The sequence below is a fragment of the Perca fluviatilis genome, chromosome 11, assembly GCF_010015445.1.
Source record: "Perca fluviatilis chromosome 11, GENO_Pfluv_1.0, whole genome shotgun sequence".
In the NCBI taxonomy this organism is placed as follows: Eukaryota; Metazoa; Chordata; class Actinopteri; order Perciformes; family Percidae; genus Perca; species Perca fluviatilis.
The window spans coordinates 39083000-39110531 of record NC_053122.1 but is presented as its reverse complement, the minus strand read 5'-3'; the positions used below and the strand labels follow the sequence as shown (position 1 = coordinate 39110531).

The 27532-nt window shown below is 40.8% G+C and overlaps 1 protein-coding gene across 2 annotated transcripts in view; it reads left to right on the top strand.

Annotated features, from left to right (window-relative positions):
• Window positions 1-27532, top strand: part of LOC120568116 (receptor-type tyrosine-protein phosphatase N2-like) — a 315377-nt gene that overhangs the window by 263276 nt on the left and 24569 nt on the right. For both annotated transcript variants that reach the window (XM_039815379.1, XM_039815378.1), the window contains exons 14-17: window positions 3407-3604; window positions 12302-12449; window positions 16267-16340; window positions 25482-25559. In XM_039815379.1, coding sequence (XP_039671313.1) covers window positions 3407-3604; window positions 12302-12449; window positions 16267-16340; window positions 25482-25559 — 498 coding nt within the window. The remainder of the gene's footprint in view (window positions 1-3406; window positions 3605-12301; window positions 12450-16266; window positions 16341-25481; window positions 25560-27532) is intronic.

Here is a 27532-nt window from a genome sequence, read left to right as displayed (position 1 = left end):
GATGATGCCCTCAGATTGCTTGTTCTGTCCCACTAGCAGTTCAAAACCCCAAAAGTTGAAGCTGGAACCAGTGAATGTTTGCCATTTGTCTTGATACATGATAATTATTATTATTATTATTATTATTATTATTATTATTATTATTATTATTATTATTATTATTAGTAGTAGTAGTAGTAGTATCAGTATTATTATCAGAATTGTTCATTCATTAATTGTTGTAAGCTGACCAAAACATGGACATTTTGGAAATACAAGGACTACCTATAAGAACTAGGTCTCTAAGTACAGCAGTGCAGAATAGATTTAGCTGTGTTTCAGTGCTTGCTATAGTATCTGTCTGCACTCTCTTTGTGTTTGTGTTTGCCTCCCACCAGCAGTCCTGTCAGTATCCCCGGGCCAGGTACTGAAGCACTTTCATAATCTTTAATATGAGTCTGTGTCCGAGCTCATAGATCAGTGTCAGAGCGCTGACCTACGAGAATATCAGTCAGATCAGATACAGACTAATGAAGGCCTGCTCCCATTACCTCCCCCGTCAATCAAACAGGCCGTTAGTTAATCATCAACATCTCTCTCATTAAGAAACACAGATACCCACAGAGATTGAGCCCAGATCTCCTGATGCACACAGTGCTGTAGGCTGATGTATGGTTTCACCTGTAGAGGATCTGACAGATGACATTTATCGCTGTGTTCTTTTAACGTCACTTTAACATTGCATGCAATGATGTGCTTATCTAGGATTACGTAGAATGATTTGGGCGGTTAAAGTTTCAATTGAATTCAGTTCCATTCAATTCAAACAACTTCATTTATCCCTAAAGGGCAATTGAATTTTGCAGTCAACCAGTCACATTCAAAAACAAACAGACAAGAATAAACACCATCACAATCATTCAATCAACCAACATGTCAGTAGCAGCAGGTCAAATTACAAGCTCTGGATGTTACAGGTTGCTGCCATCAGCAGCATTTAAGAGCCTAATGGCAGACGGAATGAAGGAATTCAAATATCTGTTGGTTTTCATGGGGGGGGAGGGACATGACCAGCATTACCCATGATTCTCTGAGCTTTCTGGACTAGCAGTTTCTTCCAGAGGGAGCTCAGATCTGGTAACTGTAATCCAGTGATCTTAGAGCAGATCTTTACAAGGACCATGACACACATAAATACATGTTAAGTGCTGTATAGAGACAGGTACAAATTGAATGGAATAAACAAATAAATAATCAATCAGAGCTAATCCAGCTACCTATCACGGATACACATAAAAAGAGCAAATAAGGGAAGGGAATTAAGCTTCTAAATGGCCACAGGAATAAAGGAAGAAGAAAGAATGTTCTGGGCATTCTGAAATGGCGGCCAGAGGGCAAGAGACAAAACTCCTTAAAGAGTGGGTGGTTGAAAATTTGTTTAGCCTTGCAGGTGACACACTTACAATGGATGTCCTGCAGCTGGGCTTGCTGCACCCCGATCACCTTGCCTGCTACTTTGACCAGCCTTGCTAGCCTGTTTTTACCAGCCAATGGAAGACTGCCATACCAAGCCACTATGCAAAACATGAGAGACAGACCCAACAAAACACTGGCAAAACAAGTCATTAAACCATGGCACAGATTTTTGCTCACAGGTTTGTCTTACTTGAGGGCCAGTTGATCAGACATATTGATTACTGATGTATTAATCGTTACATTCGGTCTTGTGATGGACAGCAATATGCAGAAGGTGGCCATGTCCTTCCCCAGGCAAACACTCTTTTTATTGCTGCATTCCTGTGACTAATCGACCATTTTCTTTACTACACCTTTGCACTTGGTCTTTTATTTTTAGATTTTTAGATGGGATGGCAGTGTCGGTCAGTCTCTACAGCTACTGGTTGGATTGCCATGAAATTTAACACGTTCATTCTCCTTTCAGGATGAATTGTAATCACTTTGTGGATAAGTTGTACCAGTCTCATTGGGCTTTTTTCATCTCTAACATGTAGAATGAGAAAATTGTAGTTCTCCAAAGAACATTGTCCTCGTAAGCGTCTTGCCTCCTGATGAATTCACTGCTGGGAGTTGTGTAGAGAAGGCGTGGAGGAAAATGTTGCCATGGTGTCAACATTTCATTGTGGTCACATAACCAGCAGACAGAAAATGACAGTTACTCAGGCGTCTAAATGAAGACATTGTGTTTGCTGCTGATACACTGACTGACATCCTGGAAGCTGGCCAGCATAACAGCAGTTCTAGGTTAAGCGCCTTGTGGTAGAAAGGTTTTACTCAAGCCCGGACAGAGATGTTTAAAAAGGCTTTCATGTTTGCTGCACCTTCTACTTGGAATGACCTACAGAAAACACTCAATTTCTAGTCTAGTCTAATTTCCTTAAACAATTTTAAAGGTTATGTTAAAACAATAGAACATGAGTCCATTCACACATGCAAATGTTTTAACTAATGGTACTTTTATGTAATTGATATGCACTTGAGATATCTGTGTTTTGTGATTGTAAATTGTTTTTATATGTAACAAACTTGTTCTGCTATCTTGGCCAGGTCTCTCTTGAAAAAGAGATTTTATATCTCAATGAGACTAACCTGGTTAAATAAAGGTTAAATAAAAAAATAAAAAGAAATTCACCACTCCTGCCCAGATGTTTTTAACCACTCTGCATGATTTTAACAACTTTTTTGCTTCTCCTTTACTCTTAAGCTTGTGGCTTTGTTGTGGTTTAATGTGTTGTGATTTACAGACAGGAGCACAACAAAGTTACAAGTCTTAACAGAAGGTTTTACCATGATGGTCAGGACACCCAAAATTATATAGTTTTGAGTCAAAGTTGCAGAAATAATATCACTAAATTTAAGTTTTATTTGCAAAGCTTGTCATTTATTGCAGTGTCTTTTAAGAATGGGGATGTCTTGCCACGAGTTTTCCTAGAGCCAAAGTCCTGCAAAATTCACCCTTTTGAGTTTGTTTTTTTTAATTGCAAAAGGAAATATTTTTTGGTTACAGACAAATAGTGATGCTGTCAGAAAGTGAAGGTGAACACATAATGGTGGGATTTGCAGCATACAGAGTAAAGCATACAACACATAAATTCTCCACATGAAAGCAGTTTTCATCAAAGTGAAGCAGGCCACTGGAGGCAGTCACAACACATCTGAGCCTGACATTCACTGTGGAAATAACTATTTTCTTGCAGTATGTGTATTGTTTTCCTGCACCCATGCTGCCCAGTATAAGTATTTCATTCTCTTTTAAGGTTGCAGCGTAGAGCGAGGCACCGCTGTCTACTGGAATGATTCCTGGTTATGTCAATGAAATGACTTACCAGATGTCTTGACTGATGTTACGAGTCTAAAAGTTCTTAACTGCATATTATGACTCATCTGTTCCCTCCATTCCTTCCTCTAGGAGCTCTGTCGGCAGCGCATGGCGGTCAAACCTCCGGCTGAGCGTCCAGAGCCCATCTCCTCCAGGATCAACAGTGTGTCGTCTCAGTTCAGCGATGGCGGTCAAGCCGTCAGCCCCTCGGCGCGGAGTAGCATCTCCTCCTGGAGCGAAGAGCCCGCCCACTCCAACATGGACATCTCCACCGGTCACATGATACTGGTGAGTTTCCTGTTCAGTGCTGTACACAATCATTCTAATAGTAAATGAAAAGGACCATACTACACAACCAAGAACATTCATTTAAATATGCATGATTTTGTGTTGCTGGCATTAGAAAACTTGTAGCTGATCAAGGATACATTCAAAGACTTGGGGGAGGATTGAGGGCTGTCTTTCAATTTTGCACAAAATCCCAGAATGACTAATGGTTTCAAATGTGTTTTATGTCCTGATTGAATCAATGGGACTGACATTAATGTGTAAATCTAATCCACCCACTTCCCATATTGCACATCCAGAGTTGTTGAAAAGGGCTGACTAGAATTCTGACCCTGACTTTATGGAATACTAGAGAATCAGTATATGTTGAAAGAAAGAAAAAGTGTGACTAAAAAATGCCCACAAAAGTGGTGAATTGCATGGATGAGACGGTTACAGCATATGTCTTAAATCGACATAATTCTTTTAACATTGTGAAAAACATGAAGATAACCCAGGAACCATTATCACAGCTTCTTTGTTGCTTTAAAATTACAGCAGATAAATCACTTTCTACTAAATGGTCATAGCAAAACAAAATACCCCCTAATTGTTTTTCATTTGCATGAAAATTAGGTTACACTGAATAATAGTCTTATTATCAGGGTGAGTTCATCCGTCACTAACAAGTGTTTTACTAAAAACTGATATTTTAAAGTGAGCTTTGTTTTAGTTCCCATGATCATTTTGCAAGAAGAAAAATCATGTACATACTGTAATGTGCTTGCCCTTACGTTCCTACAGTCTTTTTTTTACCTTTGTGTTTGATTGTCCATCCTTCCAAACAGCTACCACAGATCTTCCACGTTTCTTTTAGTTTCCCTTTTATCCAAAACATGCCATCACCTACATCTCTTACCCCTTAAAACCATTTATCCCTTTCAAACCCGGTGGAACTGCAGTGTTTTTCTTCCATGTCTCTGTCTTGTCTGCATTTCTGCATATAGCACTCTTTTCTCTCTTGTACATGCACACATTTCTATTCATTTCTCTCATCTCTCTCTCTCTCTCTCTCTCTCTCTCTCATCCTTCCTTTTTTGTTTCTGTGCATTTCATTACACCCACAGTTTCTGCTGGAGACTTCTTACCCTCATCTATCCTGGAGATGAAAATCTCTATTGAACCTCGTCGCATTTTGTCAAGCGCCTTCATAATTGCAATATATAGCTATTCACTTCAACCACTTTCCACGCACAGCACCACCTCCTCATCCCAACCCCCCCATCCCTGCCTCTCTCTCTCTCTCTCTCTCTCTCTCTCTCTCCCTCCATGCATTATGGAGCTGCCGGCAAGATGTGACAGAGGGGGCTTTTTGAAGTGTTCAATAGGCACAAAGATACTCATTACCCCTGGGATTTGCACCAGAGTTGTGTTCAGGAGAAATGACTCCCTTTGCAGCCCTGTGCCACTGCAGAGAGCGGCTCTGTTGTTTTACATGAACGCACATTCCTGCTAAAGTGCTTCTTTGGCAAAGACACTCACAGCAGGGTGTGATGCATGCGTCTGATGCGCCGCGGTCACATGTTGATGAAAATAGATTTGCGTTTTGAGACAGTGAGGTCTGAACTTCTCCAAGTACGTTTGCTTTGTCTTCGCCAGATGAAGCCGTCTCAGCAGAGGCGGCATCACTTGAGAGATAAGAGGAATAAAATAATGTTTTGTTCAGTATTCATGTGTGTGGGCCACAGTCTGGTCTGAGTGATTACTGAATGTGTTATAAAATAGAGACTAATATGTAAATGCTGCGAGGGATGTCAGAGACCAAGTGCATGTGATGTGGCCGTGATGATTAATAGGATTTTGTGTGTAGGTGATGGAGATGAATATCAATGCTGCTAGTCCACTTAAATCCTCCCAAAAGTAACTTCAAAGTTCTAAAAGACATTTTCCACTCAACACAAACAATGTGCCTCATGCAAGAACATTTTCATATTTGTGTCCTACATGTCTCTTACTTTTTTTCTGTGACACTTGTGAGTACGAGTGTTCCAAGTCAGATTCAACAAACCCTCTTGACTGTACAAATTTGTCATAAATGGCTTGTTTCTACCTGATGAATGCCACCTTTTCACAAGTAGGTGCGCGTTCCTGAGATTAATAATCAACACTTTTGAAATCACTATAAAAGAGAAATGTTACCAAAAAGTAAAAAAAAGATAATATAGTGAACAGAATATAGATTTTGCATTAAGGTTATTTTTGTTACATAGTTAATTTCGGTGTCATATTTAAACTCATTCAGATTTAGGCATCCCTTTAATTTAAAAAAAGCAAAGAAAACTGACTACCTATTTTGTTGTTCTAGTGTCAAGACTTCATGAGAATCCATGTCTGGACCTGATGTGCCGTATTTTACCCAGTATCAGTGTTGCGTAAAGATCTAGAGTATAGATGTAGATTGAGATGTCATAAATAGATGTAAGTAGGTACGAAGAAAGAGGGAGGGAGAGACAAGGGAGAAGATTTAGCGCCTAATTTGGGGGGGAAATTTATTTGCTATACCAGTGATTATGATCAAGATGAGAAAGAGGAAGATTCACGTCCAACTGTAGTTGATTTAAATGGCCAAATCATTACAGAATTATGTGATCCAATTGTACATGAAAAAACTGTCTGCTACATCCAGTGATTCAGCAGAGAGTCAAGTGAGAGGAAGGAGTAAATATACATTTTCCATTTAAAACCATATGGATTATAAATATAGTCTACCCAAACAAATCTTTACCGTTTTATACCCATTAAACAATGTACATTGGGTGCCCACTGTGCTAATGAGAAGTTGCTAGCATATTTCCCTGTGTTTTTATTCCACCAGGGATATAAACAGGAATGAGCAGTGAGGAATCTCGAGTAGTTTATCAGTCAAAGGATACTCATCGACACAGAAAGTGATAATATGTGAGTCGTAGTTAATGTGAGGGAGCTGTATTTTAAGCTGCCATTCTTTCCTTTTTAATTGTAGCAATAACTGCAATTGTGCTGTAAAGGAACAGAAACTGCACGGGGAACGAGACAGGAAAGAGAAATGGGATTCAGTGATGCATGCTCTGAGCTGTAAGAGTGTTTCAGCACCTTGGACAGCTCCACACTTACAGTAAAGCCAACTGCAGCTCTGAATGGACCAGACCGTCTTTGTCCTTCCACAATAGGAACGTTAGCCAGCAGAGGAAACGTTACATAATGCCATTGTCATGTGGAAACCATGTATCTCAAAAATGTCTGCTTCTCAGAAAGAAAATCCATTTTTTTTTTTTTACTGGACCACAATGTACGTATGTCCACTAGGTTTGGAACTTTTCAGGAGGTCACATTTCTTTCAGACAGAAGGACATGTAAGCGTTCTGCTGAAGCTAAAAGAGGGAAAGAACTAAAATTGGACTTGAGGTTTTCACATAACTGTGAAATTGCAATTTAATGTCTTTTACCGCCCACCAACCTTCCTATTTACTAACGTTTTTATAGATTTTGCCGCCACTATCCTCTTTTAGCCATCCTCCATCTTTCATTTATTAGTTTTCCTGCATCTTGTTGCTAATTTGATGTTTTCTGTTATTCATTTTCTGCACTCTTCCACTATGTCTGTGTCTTTTTTGCATCATTTTTTCCCATTACTTTTTCTACTATACATATTTTTTATTTTTATTAAATTTTTCAGTTCTTCATGTTTCTTTGCATTGTTCTCTTTCATGAGTGCTTGTTCTATCACCATTTTCTTAACTTTCCGTTTTCTTCCTCCTCCTCCTATCTCCTTTCCTTCCTGTGTGTCATTTGTCTTTCCATAATTTCAAACAATGCCTATATTATTACTGTCTTTTGCAGTTCTAGCTATCGGTTTTACAAAAAAAAAATACAAATAGTTAGAAGTGAGCTCATTTCAGACTTACATCATGATGTCAGCTAGAGACCGAGCTTAGTTTCATGGCCACAAAATCGGGACACTGTCGACACGTTTGGGGGAAACTCAGAACCAAGGGATTTTTTTGTGCTGTCACAGCTGCAGACCAAATCTATCACGTAGCGATATGAGCGCAGCACTGCCATGGAAAAGCAAATATTTCATCTAACGCCCTGCCACACACTCAAACAAGACAACTGTTGAATGATTAACAAAAATCACAGGCATCAAAGGAAGGAATAAGGTGATGGCTGATGAGCTGCAGTGCCCCACCTCTCCCACCAATCCTCCCAAATAATTAATTGCCTCTCGTAAACCCGAGCAAATTCCATGTCATCCTCCACCCACTGATTTTAATTTGAGGAGAAACAGCTTTCACCATCTTATCTAAGTTAATGTATTACTGACCGAGCAGCACCCCCCCACCCCCTCACCCCACACCCCACCCTGCACCACCACCACTTCCCCCTGTATCCTCTCTGCTTGTGTCTTAAGACGATTAGTCAACTCTATATATAAAGCACATTATCTTGTCTTTTGTTGCTGGCCAAGTAAGTGTTATAGATTATACCACAGCTAGAGCCTCCATCGAGATTAACTGTGCTAGGAATGTGTTGTGGTTTTCGTAGCTCAGCAGCAGACCAGCTGGGATGTGATCTGTAGGGTTGATAGGTCAAAGATCAATGGCTGTTGGGAGAACGCTCTTCAGGGAATGGATGTTAAATCACTCTAATGTGGTCAGTTGAAGAGGAAGGAAGCATTCAGCTGAAGAGAAGTTAGACTCATGGATCAGGATGAGGTCAGCTCCTAAGTAAAGATAAGACAGCAGTGTCTGATATGATGGATGGATGCAGATTGATTGATGATGATTGATGTTTGTTGTAAAATTCACAAATGGAAAGACCATAGCCTGAATTAATGCAGTGCTAGTTTCGCAATGCCAGACCATCAACACGCTGCGGAGTGGAGGAGGGTCTGGCTACTCCACACAGCATTCTAGGATGGGAGAGAAACATGCTCTGGTTTATTGGCATTCATTTAAACCAATCATAATCGTCTTGGGCGGTGCTAATCGCCAGACGGAGCTGATGTAAAATAGTCGTGTAACAGAAAACTCCGATTGGACAGATAGTCTAGCTAGCTGTCTGGATTTACCCTGCAGGGATCTGAGGAGCAGTTAACCATAGTCCTCACAAATCCACCGGAGTTTAAAATTCCAACAAAAAAGGAAGCAGAAGGAAACTGAAATTGGCGAAAAGACATGCATCCGGCGGATTTTCCTGCGGCATCGGAGCAATCCCGGAAGTGGAATGTCGTGGTTATAGACTAACGCAGTGCAAAGACCTGTGATGCTGATATGATATTTCAATCAAATGAAAAAAGCACAAATGTGTTGTTCTTCAGGATACACTATATACTTTTAGGGATTTTTGGTTTTAAATGTATCACGTTAATATATTAAATATCATTAAAAGATATTGGCAATAAGAAGCTTAAATCCAAATTAACTGGAAATTGGCCACCACAAGCTAATTTACTCCAAACACCATGGATTTTAATTTGAGTCTCATGTTAAAAGGAAGAACATGGACAGCAAAAAAGTTATAAAAACTAACAAATTATTGTCTGAATTCTACATTTTGGATCTCTTTGTTAACGTCAACATTTATTTTCTTGTTTTTGATGAAAACATCCTTTTGTATCACCTGTAAGCCAGTGTGACACCCTCCGTGATGGAAGAAGTATTCAGATCCTTTACTGAAGTAAAAGTTGCAGTGTAATACCGGCTCGTCAGACACCGCCTACCAAGAGCCTGGGTCTGTCCCAGGTTTCTTCCCAAGAGGGAGTTTTTCCTCGCCACTGTCGCACTGCTTGCTCTTGAGGGAATTACTGGAATTGTTGGAATTGTTGGGGCTTTGTAAATTATAGAGTGTGGTCTAGACCTACTCTATCTGTAAAGTGTCTCGAGATAACTTATGTTATGATTTGATACTATAAATAAAATTGAATTGAATTGAATAATAATGTAAAAAAAATACTCCATTGGAAGTTTAAGACTCTCATTCATAGTTTTACTTAAGTAAAAATACGCAAGTATTATGTATTCATATACTTACATTTTCAAAGTAAAAGCATTCATTTCATCATATATTTATCACAGAATTATTATTACTGATGCATTAACAAGTAAGCAGCATTGTTATATACTATACTATAAACTGTTGGGTACTTTAAAGGAACATATTTATTAAGAATTAATTTCTATTTTATTATTACCTTTATTTAACTAGGAAGAGACTCACTCATCAAGAGTGTCCTGGCCAAGACAGGCAGCAGTACAACCACACATACAGTACATACAAACACAAGATACACAAAATATAGAATTATAAAACAACAGAAACAGCAAGTCCTTCAAAGTCAACCACAATCCTAAACACATCAGGCAAAACATCTGCAGCCAGATGTGGCTGCCTCCAAGTCAATCAACACCCTCTTAAAAGCGACCAATGAGACCAGCTCAGTAAGTTTCATGGATTTCTGTAACTTGTTCCATGTAGAGGGAGCAGCAAACTTAAAGGCCTTTTCCCCAGCTCTGTTCAATTAAGATTGATATATATTTAATCCTAATCTGCACACTTATTACTATTCTGTAGCTGTATGATAAATGCAGTACAGTGTGTCCCTCCGACATGTAGTGGAGCATAATATGAAAATGCTCAAGTAAAGTACAGATCCCACTTCCCCTTTCCCTTTGGTTGCTGTTGAACCAAAATGGCGGCTGCATTACATCACCTCCCATGCGGCCCGGCTGTTTCCTACAGGTGCTCAGAGATGGTGCGTCAAAGCCACAATGGCGGCTCGAGCAGAGTCTTATTGCGAAGTGGTTTTTATTGAGCACCTTTGGCAGCTGTAAGCCCCCCCGCAGTAAGGGGATTATTCAGTGTTTGGTCGACACATGGTGATCTCAGCACCTCCTGATTGGATTGCAGTAATCCCTTTACACAGCCACAAAACCCTATTACTCTGGCATTAGAGAGGGAGAGAGAGAGTAGGGGGTAGAGGGTGGTGGGGGGCATCTGATGTAGGACACTGTGTGTGTCTTCTGTAGGACTGAGTTTCTCTATGCATCTTTCAATCTATGTAGAATGTTTGCAGGTGTGTGTGTGTAGGTGTCTGCACTTTAAATGGGGATTTTGTGCACATGCGCCCTTTTCGTGGCATAATGTGTGTGTATTTGAATGTGTGCTTGTCGTATTTCTCTGTGTACATTTTGTGTGACTGTATGTCTTTGCAGTGTGTATGTGCGAGTGTGTGTGTGGGTGGGTGGACTGTGTTTTTAAGTATGTGACCTTTATGAAAACCTTTGTGTGGATTGTGCTTTAGACGTGTGTGTGTCTTTATGTTTGTAGTCTGAATATATGTGTGTGTGTGTGTGTGTGTGTGTGTGTCTTTTAAAGGATTCAGACCTCCTGCTGTTGATAAGCATCTGTGTGCAGGTGGAGGCCTGCTGCTCGTGGCTTCCTGTTACATAACTGCTGCTTTTAGCCGCTCTGAAGCAAATATAATAGAAAGCTGATACTACAACAAGGAAAGGCTAATGTTACACTGTGTGTGTGTATGCCTGTATACTGTATGCGTGAGTTTGTGTCTGTGTGTGTGTTTCAGCTATACACAATGCAGCTGTGAAAAGGTGAAGCCTGCTGTTCAACGCTGAGCCTGTTCAGCTCACTAATGGACTAACAAACAATAAACCTGACCTGTTGTTTGTAGAATTTGTTGAGTGTACAAGCTCATGTGTTATAAAATGACATATCTGCATCTTTTCCGTCATCTTTCACCTGACGGACATCTGGCTGCACTGCCTTCTATTATTAACAAACTACTCTCATTCCTGCAGAAAGCCATTAGGCTAATTCTGATTAAGATCAGCCCCATTTATAACTGCCCCCATAAATCATCGCTGGAGCCATTTAAAGAACCACACCCGCTCATTTCGTTCCCTCATCCATTACACACGATCGTACCATCCATATTTTGTGGGCTTGGGCTGCAGATTTTCAAGGCTGCTAAAAACAAAGTTACACTGGCCACCATCAGAGTATGGCAAAACACACATGGTCCTTGCTATGGTCTTATGTGCCATGCTCATTTGCAGACAGTTGATCAAAGTCATGTCGTCTTCCTTAATTATGAATATTGTATGGTAGGTAATGGCCATGTCACAGCTAGAGTAGATTCGACTGATACCCGATCTGATTAGGATGGCCTTTGGTGCAACTAATGAAATAAGGAAAACATGCACATAGGAACTCATACACAGTTTAATAGCATTTCCACATGATTTTTTATGGAGAAGCAGAGGGGAGTCACCACAAAGGATGACCGAAAGAGTGTGATCAAGTTGAGAAACACCAGAGGCTCATAATGGACCTGATTCTGACAGTTTTCATTCTTCTTACGAATGCCAGAATTATTAAGGTATACCATGTCTTTAATTTTTAATATCTTTGCCAATATTGTTGTCTGTGATAAACAAGACATATCAGTTGAAACCGTCTTCGTAGAGGGGTGAAGCCTGTCCTTCAGGCAGATAAAGACAGACTTAGATGAATAGAAAGATGAATAGGAATAAAAGGAACCCAATAATGAACGTATATATATGTTGGTAATGAAACAAGTGTAGAAATCTAAGTACACCCTTTTGCTGTATCTCCAGCTCTGTTTTCCTGACCTCCTCACTTCTCTCTCTTCTCCTTCAGTCCTACATGGAGGATCACATGAAGAACAAGGACCGCCTGGAGAAGGAGTGGGAGGCGCTGTGTGCCTATCAGGCAGAACCCAACGCCTGCACCAGCGGCCTGAAGGATGGCAATGCCAAGAAGAACCGCTCCACTGCTGTTGTGGCATGTAAGCAATAAACTCTCTCTTGTTTTGTTTCTTTTCCTAGCTCTCTCTGTTTGATAAGTGGACGAGCCAACATTAGCATTTAGATAGTAGTATTCAAAAAGTGATCTAGTAAGTGAATTACTGCTTCAGTATTTACCGTTACTATGGCTGCTGCTTGCGAGGCCTTGTTTTCAGGGGGCACTTTCATTGCCACTTCCTCCGACTGCTGTTCCAGACCTGAAGCAAAGTGATTTGGGGGGATTTCTTATCATGAAAATGTCCAAGAAGTTGGAAATCAGCACAGAAATATCTGGCCGTCAAGTCTCCAGAACAGCGAGAGACATGTAAAGTTAAGACAGAATTATATCCTCCTCATTGATGGAGGGCAGACAACCCTTCATTTCTGGGTGGAACCAAAATACATCTCCTGATGTCAGCTCTCCAAACATGGTGGCATTACTCTCACCACCTCTCGACAACACAGCCGTATAGTCTGAGTCTGGCCTCTATTATCACAAAAACCAGGAGCAGATGCAGCAAGCAGAAGGGTTGTAAATTAGTTTTCTATTAAAGCTCTCCTGCACCGACCTCATCAATGATTAAAATTTCTAAGCTTCTGTGGAAATAGCCCATCTAAAAAAGTGCTGTTCCGTTCTCTCCACCAGGCCCAGGCTTAATGAAATCCAGGTTGTCAGCAGGGAAAGCAGTTTGTCAGGAATAAATTGTGCTTCCTATTTGAAGCACCTCTGGCTTCTCCAAAAAATAAATAATTTAAGAACTGTTTTGCCACTATCATTTCGGACTTGAGGGTTCTGCTCCTAAGTGAGGAATGTACAATTTCAGTGGACCAGGAAGGGTCCCAAGTACCCTGAAATCCAATTCCAAAATACACTGGATGCCATAGATATAGAACAATTGTTCTATATCTATGCTGGATGCATACTGCGCCTACCAGCAACAGTGAACACAACAGCTACTTATGCAATTAAACAACTAAACTCTTGAATTGTTGCTTAAATTTATATATATATATATATATATGTATTAGGGCTGGGCAACGATTAAAAGTTTTAATCGTGAATAATCGCATTATTTCCCCAAATAATTGTGATTAATCGCATTGTTATACGCAAAATCCAATAATGAATTCAAAAGTAGTGTATAGCGCAATTTTATTGTAAATGTTCTGCCATATGAACAAAAGTGCCATAACATTTGTTCTGCAAACACTTAACATCAGCATTTAGTTTATACAGTAGCAGTTAAATACAATATTTAGTGTAAATCTCAACTTAAACAATGTAATCAAAGAAAATACAAAATTAAAGCTTACTGCCACTGCCTGGGCATTCGTCTCTCCTCTGTTTTCATTACAGTCGGAGCATGTGAATACAGCACCCACTGTTCATCAATATAATGCACTGTAACTCTGAGGTAACTATGGTTACCCAGTGATGTCCAGTAGTCCCCAGTGAGAGCAACACGTTGTAAAGTTGTCTCTTTTGCGGTCCTCTCCTTTTCATATAACTGGTGTATTCTTCTTGTGATGGTGTGTCTTGAGGGAATCTCATACCTGCCGGTGATTCTCAGAATGTTTCTCAGACCGACGTCCTCCACAACACAAATGGGCCTGCAGTCTGTAGCTCTCCTCTTCACTATGGGCCTGCAGTCTGTAGCTCTCCTCTTCACTATGGGCCTGCAGTCTGTAGCTCTCCTCTTCACTATGGGCCTGCAGTCTGTAGCTATCCTCTTCACTATGGGCCTGCAGTCTGTAGCTATCCTCTTCTCTATGGGCCTGCAGTCTGTAGCTCTCCTCTTCACTATGGGCCTGCAGTCTGTAGCTCTCCTCTTCACTATGGGCCTGCAGTCTGTAGCTATCCACTTCACTATGGGCCTGCAGTCTGTAGCTCTCCTCTTCACTATGGGCCTGCAGTCTGTAGCTCTCCTCTTCACTATGGGCGCCTGCAGTCTGTAGCTCTCCCTCTTCACTATGGGCCTGCAGTCTGTAGCCTCTCCTCTTCACTATGGGCCTGCAGTCTGTAGCTCTCCCTCTTCACTATGGGCCTGCAGTCTGTAGCTATCCTCTTCACTATGGGCCTGCAGTCTGTAGCTATCCTCTTCACTATGGGCCTGCAGTCTGTAGCTATCCTCTTCACTATGGGCGCTGCAGTCTGTAGCTTCCTCTTCACTATGGGCCTGCAGTCTGTAGCTCTCCTCTTCACTATGGGCCTGCAGTCTGTAGCTATCCTCTTCACTATGGGCCTGCAGTCTGTAGCTATCCTCTTCACTATGGGCCTGCAGTCTGTAGCTATCCTCTTCACTATGGGCCTGCAGTCTGTAGCTATCCTCTTCACTATGGGCCTGCAGTCTGTAGCTATCCTCTTCACTATGGGCCTGCAGTCTGTAGCTATCCTCTTCACTATGGGCCTGCAGTCTGTAGCTATCCTCTTCACTATGGGCCTGCAGTCTGTAGCTCTCCTCTTCACTATGGGCCTGCAGTCTGTAGCTCTCCTCTTCACTATGGGCCTGCAGTCTGTAGCTATCCTCTTCACTATGGGCCTGCAGTCTGTAGCTCTCCTCTTCACTATGGGCCTGCAGTCTGTAGCTCTCCTCTTCACTATGGGCCTGCAGTCTGTAGCTCTCCTCTTCACTATGGGCCTGCAGTCTGTAGCTCTCCTCTTCACTATGGGCCTGCAGTCTGTAGCTCTCCTCTTCACTATGGGCCTGCAGTCTGTAGCTCTCCTCTTCACTATGGCATCTGTTAGCTTCTCTTGCCTTTGTTTATCTAGACTTCTCCCACACGCTGCATCTAGCGTAGTCTGCCGACGCGCCACTGTTTGTTTCATTGAATGATTTGCTGATATCAACGGTGTGTTTTGCATGTAGGTGATATTTCAGACTGGAAGTACTCCGGTGATAAGAAAATTCAACTTTGCAGTGGTTACCAATAACTTTGGTTCTGTTGACTGCGCCATCTGGAAGAACTTTAAAATGAAAATGGCCATGTTAAAGTTCCGTACTCTTCTCCATGTTCGTTGGTTTGTTTATCCGTCAGTTCTTTTCTTTTCTGGTTCCTGTAAGCGCGGCAGCAGTCAGCAACAGATTTTTACCAAATAAAAGCCTGTGAGCAACATACTTTTACAATAATAAAAGAAATAATAAAGACTGCGTTAATATATATATATATATATATATATATATATATATATATATATATATATATATATATATATATATATATATATATATATATATATATATATATATATACTATACAGCATAGTATGGCGATATTTTCCGTGGCAATACTGTATTGATCTTTTATTATATCAATTGTACATGCAAATTTAACCTTTTGCTACTAGAATAATAAGATAATTTGCTCTTTTAGTCCACTAGATGGAAAGTTGAAGTGAGATGAACAAACCACAGACATTTGTTTTTTGACAAAACAGATGTTGACAAAGTTTTGCTTTGGGGACATAATTTGAAGTTGCAAAAAAGGTAACGATATGCAATATATCGTAGAATATCGCAATATGTTTAAAATTGCAATAATATCATATTGTGATGATATTGTATCGTGGGGCGATATGAAAGATGGATTGTGCATGATTTTATACACAAGTGTAACTGATTCTATTCTGAGGTGAAAATAACCTTGACATACCAGAGAGAAATAAACTCTTGGGTCATGGAAACATTTTTATTCTACTGTGAGAGTCCTGTATATTCAACAGATATGCAAAGAATTTCTAATTGCAATGCATATAATATGGCCTCTGAGCACTTGCATTCGTCAGACAGAATGTGCTGAATTCCTCCATTTGTGTTCCAGATGATCACTCCAGAATCACCTTGAAGGTGGAGAACAGCCAAGGCAACTCTGATTACATCAATGCCAGCCCGATCGTAAGTACCTCCTCTGCATTCTAACTCTGTGCTTCACACCAGCGCTATGCCAGGCTCCCACAGTCCCCACGGGGCTTCACAGGAACAAAGGCAGCCTACCGGTGTACAATATACATTTTGAAGCAACGCTTGCTTAGCTTCAGTGGCAGCCTCACGCTAGTGTGTATGTTCTGCACCATGAATATTAATGATTGTTTTACAGCAAACACCCCGGGCGAGTACTCGCTCGGGGATGGCGTGGGAAAAGACATGTGTGCGGCTCTGGGCTCGCTTCTCATTTGTGAAAACAAAATTGATCTGTGGGGTCTTGGGGAATGATTGTTTTTGACCTTGGGTTATGCTAATTTGACACTAGTTTGTGTTTACTGTTGCTTTCCTTGGCACGATGCAAATTTAAGCAGCAGTATAGGCTGTGGGAAGGAGAAGGGGGAAGAAAGAGCCATGTGAATGAGTAAGTGAGTGTATCAATTTGGAAACCAGTGTTGGAATAGTAGGTTTATGTTTCCCTTGAGGCAGATACAGTGGTATTCCATTAAAAGCAACTGAAACACTATGCATTTCAAATCTGTGCTTCACACTAAGAAGTGGTGAGTGTGTGTGTGTGTGAGAGAGAGAGAGAGAGAGAGAGAGAGAGAGAGAGAGAGAGAGAGAGAGAGAGAGAGAGAGAGAGAAAGTAATAGAATCAAAACTATACAGGAACAAAGGAGCACCCTCGTCAAATGCTACAAATGCAAAACACAGCTGCAACCCATGTGCCCACGCATGCATAAAGAAACTCACACACATTCTTAAACACACGTTGAGGCAAACATGCATAGACACACAAATGTATACACTCACTTAAACACACATAAGCATGCATGCTCACCCACACTCACATAACATACACACACACACACACACACACACACACACACACACACACACACACACACACACACACACACACACACACACACACACACATACACACAGACACAAACACAAACACAAACTTGACATAGAACATCCAGTGCAGACACCCACACAGACTCAAACACAAACGTTGTACATATATTCCCACCTCCCCCCACACACACACACACACACACACACACACAAACACACACACACACACACACACACACACACACACACACACATATTAAAGAGTGGATGTATGTGAATAGACGCCCCACACACTGAGGTTATTTAAGGAACCTCCTCTGCTGACAATTTGTTTTCTCGTCGTCACCCACGCATTAAAGTAAAGAAGATGAGCAAAGACGAGATGTTTGGGATGTTGCTCCGGCAGACTGTCAATAACTGTAAAGCTTATTAATAAATGTTTTGGTTGCCTGGCCAAATAACATTGTTATACTATACTGTTGTTATTAGCAAGTGGCTGGATGTAGCTAATAATTCCCTGTCGTGTTAGTTCTGCTGACATCCATTCATAACCCATCACTTAAAGTTGGAACATTATTTACATTTCTTTTGATTTTAAGACATCAAAACACAGAAGAACTGTTTTTTTTTCTAAAAACTATGCAATGCTACACTTTTTTAAACCCAAATCAGAATTGACTTTATTGTCATTGTAAGTATATACAATAACATTAAAAATGCTAATCTATGGTGCAAACATAAAAACACATTAAATCCATAATCAAGACAAATGCTACAATAAAATGAAAGAAACCCGCCAGTAATGTGAAAGTAATGAAAAAGTCTCACATACACAGATGTACAAAAAGTAAGATCATTTGGAAGGTTGAACAAAGTAAGGACTACTTGTTGTCTGTAGCAGCTAACATAAGGGTAAGATTAGTCTTGCTTTGCCAGACCCTCCTCCAAAGTGCGCTGAAGGAGGGTCTGACAATTGACATGGGCGGCGCTAAACTCCAGACGGAGCTGCTGCAAAATAGTCGTGCAGCAGAAAACTCCGATTGGACAGATAGTCTAGCTAGCTGTCTGGATTTACCCTGCAGAGATCTGAGGAGCAGTTAACCATAGTCCTCACAAATCCACCAGAGGTTAGAACGCCAACACAGAGACAGAGGAAGGTAACAGAAAATACATGCATCCGGCAGAATTTCCTGCAACACCAAAGCAATCCCGGAAGTGGAACGCAAAGGATATAGACTAGGGTAACATGAATTAGCTCAAGTGCATCATTAAAGCCTTGCAAAGCCATCCTAAATGTTACATGCTCAGTTTCTCATTAGATATTTCTCTGGAAAGCTCCCACTGAGATTTAATTGAGACCAGCAGCTGGAGGCTGAACCAACCAGTTTTAGATAATGATTGTTTGTTTTATAGGGGGAAGTCATTAGCCTCAACACAGAGGATCAGGGAGAGTCCTTTAGTTTGGTCCCTACCTTCTGAACTCGCTATGTTTTGATACTCACATCACTTTAGCTCTCTATGTCAGGGGTTCACACAAGCTGACAATTCACTATGACTCTAGCAAAGAAAGTAAGTAATAAGGACTGCTGCCAAATCTAGATTGAAAATGATGGCTGTTTGTGCAACACTACCTACTGTTTCCTGCTTCACATTACTCAGAAACTGTATCTGCCAGGTAGTTGGGTGAGTTAGTTAGGTTTTTTCCGTTTAAAAAACAAAGCAATATCCTTCTAGGTGCAGGTTTGGTTCCTGCTGACTTCATCACATAAGAGATTTTGAGGTATTTCTTTTGATGATGCCCCTTAACCAAGGAACATCCTGTTCAACCTTGACTGACCATGCAAGCGAAATAAAGACATAATCCAAGCTAACACTTATTGTGATCAAATAAAAAACAAAAAGCCAGAACCTGTCCTGGTTACTCTGGATAATTCTAGGGCTGTACCCAACTAAGATTTTTGTCCGTCGAATCAGATTTGACTGTTCAATACAGTACCAATATTCAACTATTTTCATATAGACTGTCAAACAACACTTTATTGAACTGCCAGAGTTTTGAACGGAGTTTGGCGGGACGTTCAGGACAACAGTGGCGTTCCTGTAATATAGTAAACAAGTCAAGTTAGCCCTTTGACCTAATGCATGCTAACTACACTAATGACCAATCGGAAATGTGCAACAACATTTTTTGCTGACACTGGATATCAAACAAAAGCCAGAGACTATATTGAATACTGTTGTTGCTGTTGCTACCACTTCTAAGCAGAAGGCAGATGATAACGTTACTGTAAAATGGAAGGGGTATATTTGTGTTTATTTGTGAACAGCTGTTCACTTTCACTTTAGCCTATACGTTAGGTTTAGAACATGATGTTATCTGTTCTGACATACAGTGTGAAAGCATTTGCAAATTGGTCAGTAAAAATCCATTGTTTTGGTCTTGGTTGAGCCTGTGTGTAAAAGATGTTCAAGCATTTTAAATTTGTGTTAACTTTATGCATTTTGTGTCAAAGCAACAAGAAATGTGTTAATTGTATAGCCTACACAGACAGATGTTGTGCTAACTGTGTTAGGAGTTTAGGAAAGTTGTTAAAAGTATTGAAAAAATTGTTATAGCTGTGAAAGCGAGGAGAGCTCACTCTGCAGGTACTTCTGGGGAACCGAAATGTGCCCAGAAGTACACTGCACACTGACTGGCACAAAAACACTACTACTTGACTCAAATAATCAAAGTCCACTGACCTCACTGTATACTGGTACCTGACATCATATCAATGGTCTTGGCATAACTGGCTCTCTGCTTTAGGAATGCAATACACTCGTTTATCAGACAAGCTGACTGGCATGTTGGAGGCCTACAGGATACTATCTGCTTCCATCTGAATGTGTTGTAAAGGTTGGTCTGGTTGTGGACAGTATGAGGGGATGAAAAGTATAGATGGTTTTTAATCATTGGATAACAAATAAATATTGGTGACCAAATATTGGTTTATGGAGACATGAAACAAAACTCTTTGCCAGTTTGAAGAAGATAATTATTTCTCGCCTCAAAAGAACAGCAGAGGTTATTTTATTTATTTTATGTAGATTCCTAATATTCCTAATATGTAGATTCACAATTACAGCAAGCAGTTTACCAGTGCCAAGACAGTTGTCCTCATTGTCATTAATTCTGGACACACCTTGACACGCCCGCCGATAGGGGGGGACAAACGGGTCTGTTGTCCCGGGCCCACAGTAGGGGCGGGGGGGGCAGAACTGGGGGCCCAGAACTGGGCCCTCATTAAATTATGGAATAATTGAAAAACATTTTTTTAAATAGGCCTATTTGTGGAAAAAAATATGTAATATTTGAGTTACATAAAAGCTTTTTATTTGTTTTCTTCCTAATTGTCCTTGAAATAGTGGTCAAGAACCCCCCACCCACAACACAAAAATGGTTTGGCCACTTATCAAAAGTTGATATTGTTTTCAGTAGATTTGAAGTTCAGTATGCTCAAAATGTCCGGTCAGCACAAGTCCGGTGCTCAGAAAAGGAAGGAAAAGAGAAGAAGAAAATAAAGGCCTTAGAGATTTTCTAAACAAATATTTTTAAAAAAAGGTGGTGACGGTGAAGCTGGAACTGTCAACGTAGAGCAAGGTAAGAAACAGCGCAGCCGACGAGCCATGTAACGTAAGCTAACAGGCCAGCTCTCATGTTAACGTCCATTAGCTCGTATAAAAGCCTGAGACAACACGTTCTCTTTTACAGAAAGAGTTGAGTTTGGTAGCTCCGTCAGAGAGGATGAGACAGAGAGGAGAGAGATCCAGCTGCTGTCAGGGGACAGAGAGAGTGATGCGGGAGGGGCCCGCTGCCTCGCAACGGAGGGACAGAGTCAGGCTACCGGTGAGAGAGAGAGAGAGAGAGAGAGAGAGAGAGATCTGCGGGAGGGGCCCGCTGCCCTGTCGGAGAGTCTGAGCAGGATGGATCAGAGACTGATCACATTAATTTCAGTGAGAGATGTGAGGAGAGGAGAGGAAGAGCATAGGAGAGGAAGATCAGAGGAAAGGAAGAGCATAGGAGAGGAAGAGCATAGGAGAGGAGAGGAAGATCAGATTAGAGGAAGATCAGAGGAAAGGAAGAGCATAGGAGAGGAAAAGCATAGGAGAGGAGAGGAAGATCAGATTAGAGGAAGATACAAAAAAAAAGAGAGGAAGGAGAGAAAAAAAAAAAAGGAGAGAAGGAAGAGAAAAAGAGGAGAGGAGAGGAGCCAGCAAAGGGAAAAGAGCAAGAGGAGAGGTACAGGAGATGAACAGGAGAGGAGAGGAACAGGAGAGGAAGAGCAGGGGAGAGGAAGAGCAAGGAAAAAGGAGAGATCTGGGCGCGGGGGGCCCATCTAAGCTTATCTCGTCCCGGGCCCAGGCAAGACTGTCAGCTGGCCTGCACCTTGATGTCAGGAAGGATGTGTCCACAGAGATTGAAGAGGAGACAGAGAGGGATTTGAAAAAAAGAGGCGTATTTCTCTTTCTTTCCTCAACTTTTCATCTTTATAGTCTCTGCATTATCCTCTTTCTCTCCTGTATCTTTTCTCCCCCTTTTCCACCTTCATCTCTCGCCAGCTTTTTACTCTACCACTCTCTTTGTTGCCTTTCTTGATTTATCAATGCCAATTTGTTCTTCCTTCTCTGTCCTTCCTGGTCTTTCTCTTTTCATTTCCTAGACCCTACCACCATAGATCAGATGGCACATGTTGTTATTTGTTTCAAGTTCCTTCCAGGTCGATATTTCCCCATTTCCTAGGCCTAAACACTTTGGGTTGGACAAGGGACATTTTGTAACTTCAGTCATGTCAGTGATAATTGGCAGCTCAAATTTTGATTAGTCCCACTGTGACTTGATGTCACTGGATTTTGACCAGTATGGGCTTTTGAAGCCAAAATAGTTAAGTGCTTCTCTTGTTAATGTATTCTTTGCAGGATGGAAAAACCTGTGAAAATGCATTTTGTTTAATATCTGCACTACATGGTCAAAAGTATGTGGACAGCCACACATATGTGATTGTTTTCGACCAGATTTTGGAACTGAGTTTCAGAGATTTAGCCTTAGTGAGGTCAACCACCGATGTTATGTGATAAGGTCTGGCTCACAGTCAGCGTTCCAGTTTATCCCAAAGGTGTTGGATGAGGTTGAGGTTGGGGCACACCAAACTGGGGAAACCATTTCTTTCTAGACCTGGCATGGGGGCATTGCCATGTTGAAACAGGAAAGGGACAAACACAAACTGTTGCCACCAAGTTGCAAGCAGACTATTGTCTAAAGTATCATTATATGCTCTCGCAGTAGGATTTATAAAACATCTCCTCACTATCTGCTAGCTGCCTGTCCCCTGAACACACTGTAAAAAACCGCGGTCTCTGTAGACAGCCCAGGCTCCACAAACACCAACAAAAACAAGTTTGTTCAGTGTGTTCAGGGGACAGGCAGCTAGCAGATAGTGAGGAGATGTTTGCTGTATGTGACAAAAAATGTTGTAGCCTAAAAAATGCGTCACATCACTTAGAGCACCTTTAATGGGCAGTCCCTGGTACCATGTCATCTTTTCTCTCTCTAAATCACTCCATTTTAAGTTTATTAGAAGTGCATTATTGTTTGGCATTTATAAAGGGAAAAGGTGGCCATTAAAGACAATTTTGCATGCAAAAAAAGGCTCAGAAATTATCTGTCTTCCCTCTGTAATTGCTTCCAGCTAAATTGGTCTTCCCAATTATTACATTTACCGTACAATTTGCATGGTAATAGGCAGGGGTGTCACTCACTTCCTCGCAAATTCACCTTACGTTCGTCTCCTGTCGTTTGCTCTCAACGCCTACGCCATCCTTCTGTAATTTCCATTAAGTAAAGTAAGAAGTTACTGAAAACTTCCACCTCCTTTACTAAGAAGCTTCCAGCTCTGATTATAAGAACAGTAAAAGATAGTATATACTAGCAAACTTACACATCTTAACCCTCTGAATCCCAAGCCATTTTGTAGCGTTTTTTTGCTCCTGTCACATTATTCCTCACTGTGAGCTCATTTTTCACTCCATCTGCAAGTTTTGCATCTCAACCAAGTACAACCATGGGCAGAAGTAGGAATAACTCCTAAATGTCTTTTGAGAAGTAAAACAAAGTTATAATGGCAAAACATAACAACAAGGAAAAACGTGAGTTACATTTATTTGATAATTTATAAAAAAAAATAGAAAAACAGTTGAAACAGATAATTCAACATTTCCCTAAGAAACACATGTATATACAATACAGGGAAAAACAGAATATTGGCTGTTAATCATTCCCACAAAGAATAAGTTAAATTTTTACGAAGGTTACACCAGTGGTGGAATGTAACAGCTTTAGTTACTTGTTTTGGATTGAGTACTTTAACTTTTAATACTTAAACTACATTTTCCTGATGATACTTATATACTTTTAATGAAGTAACATTTTCACTGCAGGACTTGTATTGTTACAGAGTATTATTGTAGTGTAGTATTAGTACTACTGAATACTTCTTCTACCACTGTTCACCACTAGGCTGCGCTGTGTTTCAGTGCTGGTCTCAGTCACTTTGGATGAATTTTCATTGCGTGGCTGTGCATAGCAGTAAACAAACATGGCTGGCTACGCGGAGCTGAGAAGTTGTAGAATTTTATGTATTTTACAGCTCCTTGATCATGAAAATGGTTGATTTTCTAAAATGTTTTGAAATCGGATATGTTCTATGTGAGCTTTTTATCCTCTTAGTGTTTTTTTGGTAGCCTAGAAATCTAGACGCACCCTAGCTTGTCAGGCTAGTTTTTTGGCCTAACTTTGGAGCTTTTTACATAATATCTGCGGAATCAGCCGAGGCGCATTCAGGGACCGTCGGAATTTTGAGAATCCAACAAACAATTAGTTTTTTCCATCTTCTTTCTAGGGCAAGTGTTTTTTCTTTGGCAATCTTTTATTAAACAAAACATGCTTTTTCTAACCCGCTGGCGGGTTTTGGGGTTAGGAGGGTTTTAATGCAAATTATATTTTTTTTTACAAAGAGAATGAGACAGAGGAGGTAATTTGGGAAAACAAAGGCTTTTTGCAAACTGATAGGTACAAACGCAATGTGGTGGAAACATTATATTTCTGCCACTGGGTGTTGCATTTCTTGGGTACTGATGCACTGAGGTTCATAACAGGCTGCAGAGCACTAAATCATCTCTGCACTGCTCTATGCCAAGGTGAAGTGGCCTTCCTTGACCACTCTGAGATTATTTCAATGGTCACCTTTTATTTATAAGGCTATTATTGTTTTGTTGCCCTCTCACTTCTCATTGTATTTTAAGTTTTCATAAAACTCAACATGCAACCTACTTTCCCAGGGCTAGTTGATTCATTAACCATACTGTAACTCGCATTCGACTTTGAAAAGAATATCTTTTGCAGAAAAATGAAAATGTTGAGATCGCAATACAAGTGTTTTGATTAAAATTTTAAGTCAGAGAATTAAAGTTAGACTGTAAGACTTTTATCTAGTTAGTTGTCTGTTAAGTTAAGTTAAGTGAAAACAATGGTGATTGAGCATATGACCCACTGATGAAAGAGCATGTATTTGCTGTTTTGCCAAGTAATACAATCAGAGTGTCTGGTATGACTTTCCCACCACAAATTCAAATGCAGCACACAGTTAGTGATGCTTTTTGTTGAAGTAACTTAAAATGTTGTGTTTTTTTTAAGATTATTTTTGGGGCTTTTCTGCCTTTGAATTGCTAGGACAGCTAGGTGAGAAAGGGGGAAGACATGCAGGAAATCCTCACAGGTTGGACTCGAACCCTGGACCTATGCATCAAGGCATAAACCTCCTCTCTTTACTCACTGAGCCAACCCGGCCACATGTTTCACTGCAGTAATTACTGTAACTCTTGAAAAGTTGTCTTCCTCCTTTCTTGGGCTAACCTTCAGAAAATAGTGTCTTAAGTAAGCATCTGTATCCTGTACGATGATTTTAAAATGCAAATTAATGTTGCTTAGTTTACTACACATTTCTTCTTTATCTTGGTTTTGTTTTGTTTTTCTGTGCTGCCCTTTTGCAAAAAGAGAGATCCAGATCGCCATCATAGTACATTTAGTGTTAAACAAAACAGGGTGAATATTTGAGACAATACAGACTTGAATTGTTCAAAACAAGATTCCGTCTACAATCAATATTTATAACCTTACATCATCCCTTCTCCCTCTTTTCCTTTTGGCTCTCCCCTCAGATGGATCATGATCCCAGGAACCCTGCCTACATCGCCACTCAAGGCCCTCTGCCCTCCACCGTGGCTGATTTCTGGCAGGTAAAAACACACACACATACACATATACACAGTCAAGCACACAAACAAAAATCAATACATTCTCCTCTCTTAAACAAGTTAGCCGATTTGTATTAGTGCAGTGAGCTACATGGGAGACCAGCTTGGTCTGTGGATGTCATTATTAATCTCTCCTTCACCTACAATGCCTCTGCCTCTGCCACCACACACACACACACACACACACACACACACACACACACACACACACACCGGTCTACAGTGCGACACATTGTTAATGCAGGGGACGGCAAACACATTTCCCACTGTTTTCCAAATGTTGGATTGGGTTTGAATCTTAGACTTAGGGATTGATTATTAAATTATTCTGGCCAGTCATATTGTGTGCAGTAGGGTGTGTGTTGGAAAGAAATGTCCCCTTGTTGGTTCTGTCCCTGCTGTATTCCTAGCAGCGCTGATTACCATCCAGGCTGGAATCAGAGACATTTCAGGCTCTTGTAGAGTCACTGCTCAGCTGCTGCTGCTGCTGCCGCTGCTGCTGCTAATCAACTTGAGTGAAATATAAGACAGCTCATTTATATTGTCCATCTATTATCCATCTATTAGCTATACCCATTTATCCTTGAGGGTCGTGGGGGTGCTGGGCAACACCTTGGACAGATTGCCAGTCAATCACAGTGCTGACACAAGACACTCATATTCACACCTACGGGAAATTTAGAGTCCCCAATTAACGTAACCTGAATGTCTATAGACTGTGGGAGGAAACCCACGCAGGGAGAACATGCAAACTCCTCACAGAAAGGCCCCAGCCAGCCAGTGGGTTCACTTTCTTGCTGTCGGGGGACATTTAAAATGTGCCAAAGAATCCAAACATCTGTTTTATTCTACAATAAATGTAGGTTATATTGCAAATTATTCTGTTTTCTTATTATATGCTAGTCAGATGTTTTTGTATTTTCTCCAGACTTTATCCAGGCTTCTTGTTGTGTTTTGGCCAAGTTAACTTAACTAGCATTACTGTGTCATATCGGACTCCTTAATCAGAAGCTGCTGTTATTACACCACATGCATCACATTACACAACATGTTCCCCATCAGGATTCTGCTGAAGTGCCTTCATGCAAAGTACTGAAAGGACACATTGCACAATGTCCAGCTTACAGATGTTAGTACATGGACCTGTGTGATGTTAAGCACTGCAAATCTCAGAGAAGAGCATGGTGTGCAGTTAACGTTTTCCTGGATAAATAACAGTTTAAATTAAATTAGCATTTTAACAAATCACAAGTTTTAAAAGAGGGAACTGGTCGTCCCAGCACCAGTGAGTTCTCTCCCTGTCAGCCAAAGCAAACTAACACCATTTCTCAAAAAAGTGCTTTAAACTTTAGATCCATGAGACCAATCAGGGAAGCAGTGGAGCCTGAGAGGAGCAGTAAATTAAAACATGCTGCAATTAACGTCGGTTAAATCTCTGGTAAGGTGTGGCAGCGCTGCTGGCCAAACGGCATGTGCAGCCATCTTGATTATCTAATGTGATGATGTGGGAGCGGTATTGTTTTATGGCTTCCATTAACGGCTGACTGTTACCTCTGATCAGAGTCAAATAGATCTCAAGAGCCAGCCCACCCTCCGGCTGTGAGAATATAAGTGCCAGCAGGAAAATTACAACCGCGTACCAAGTCTCACTGTGGAATGACCCAGCTGGGGGAGGGAACAGCCTCGACAGCTATTACTTTTCGTGCCACAACGCTTGACTTGCTTGTAGTTTCTGACCAAAGTTTGAAAAACAGTAAACATGTCTGGAAGTGTTTGGTTTCAACTTTATTTCCACCACACCCCCAAAACAGACACATCTATAGTATACCCTCCCAAAATGATAGATAGCACAAACATTAAACTGATTATGGACCAATATCCAAGTAAGTGGGTGAGTGAGGACACATGTCAGTGTTCCTGTTAGCAGATTTTGTGGAGTGTTGACAGCTTCGTAT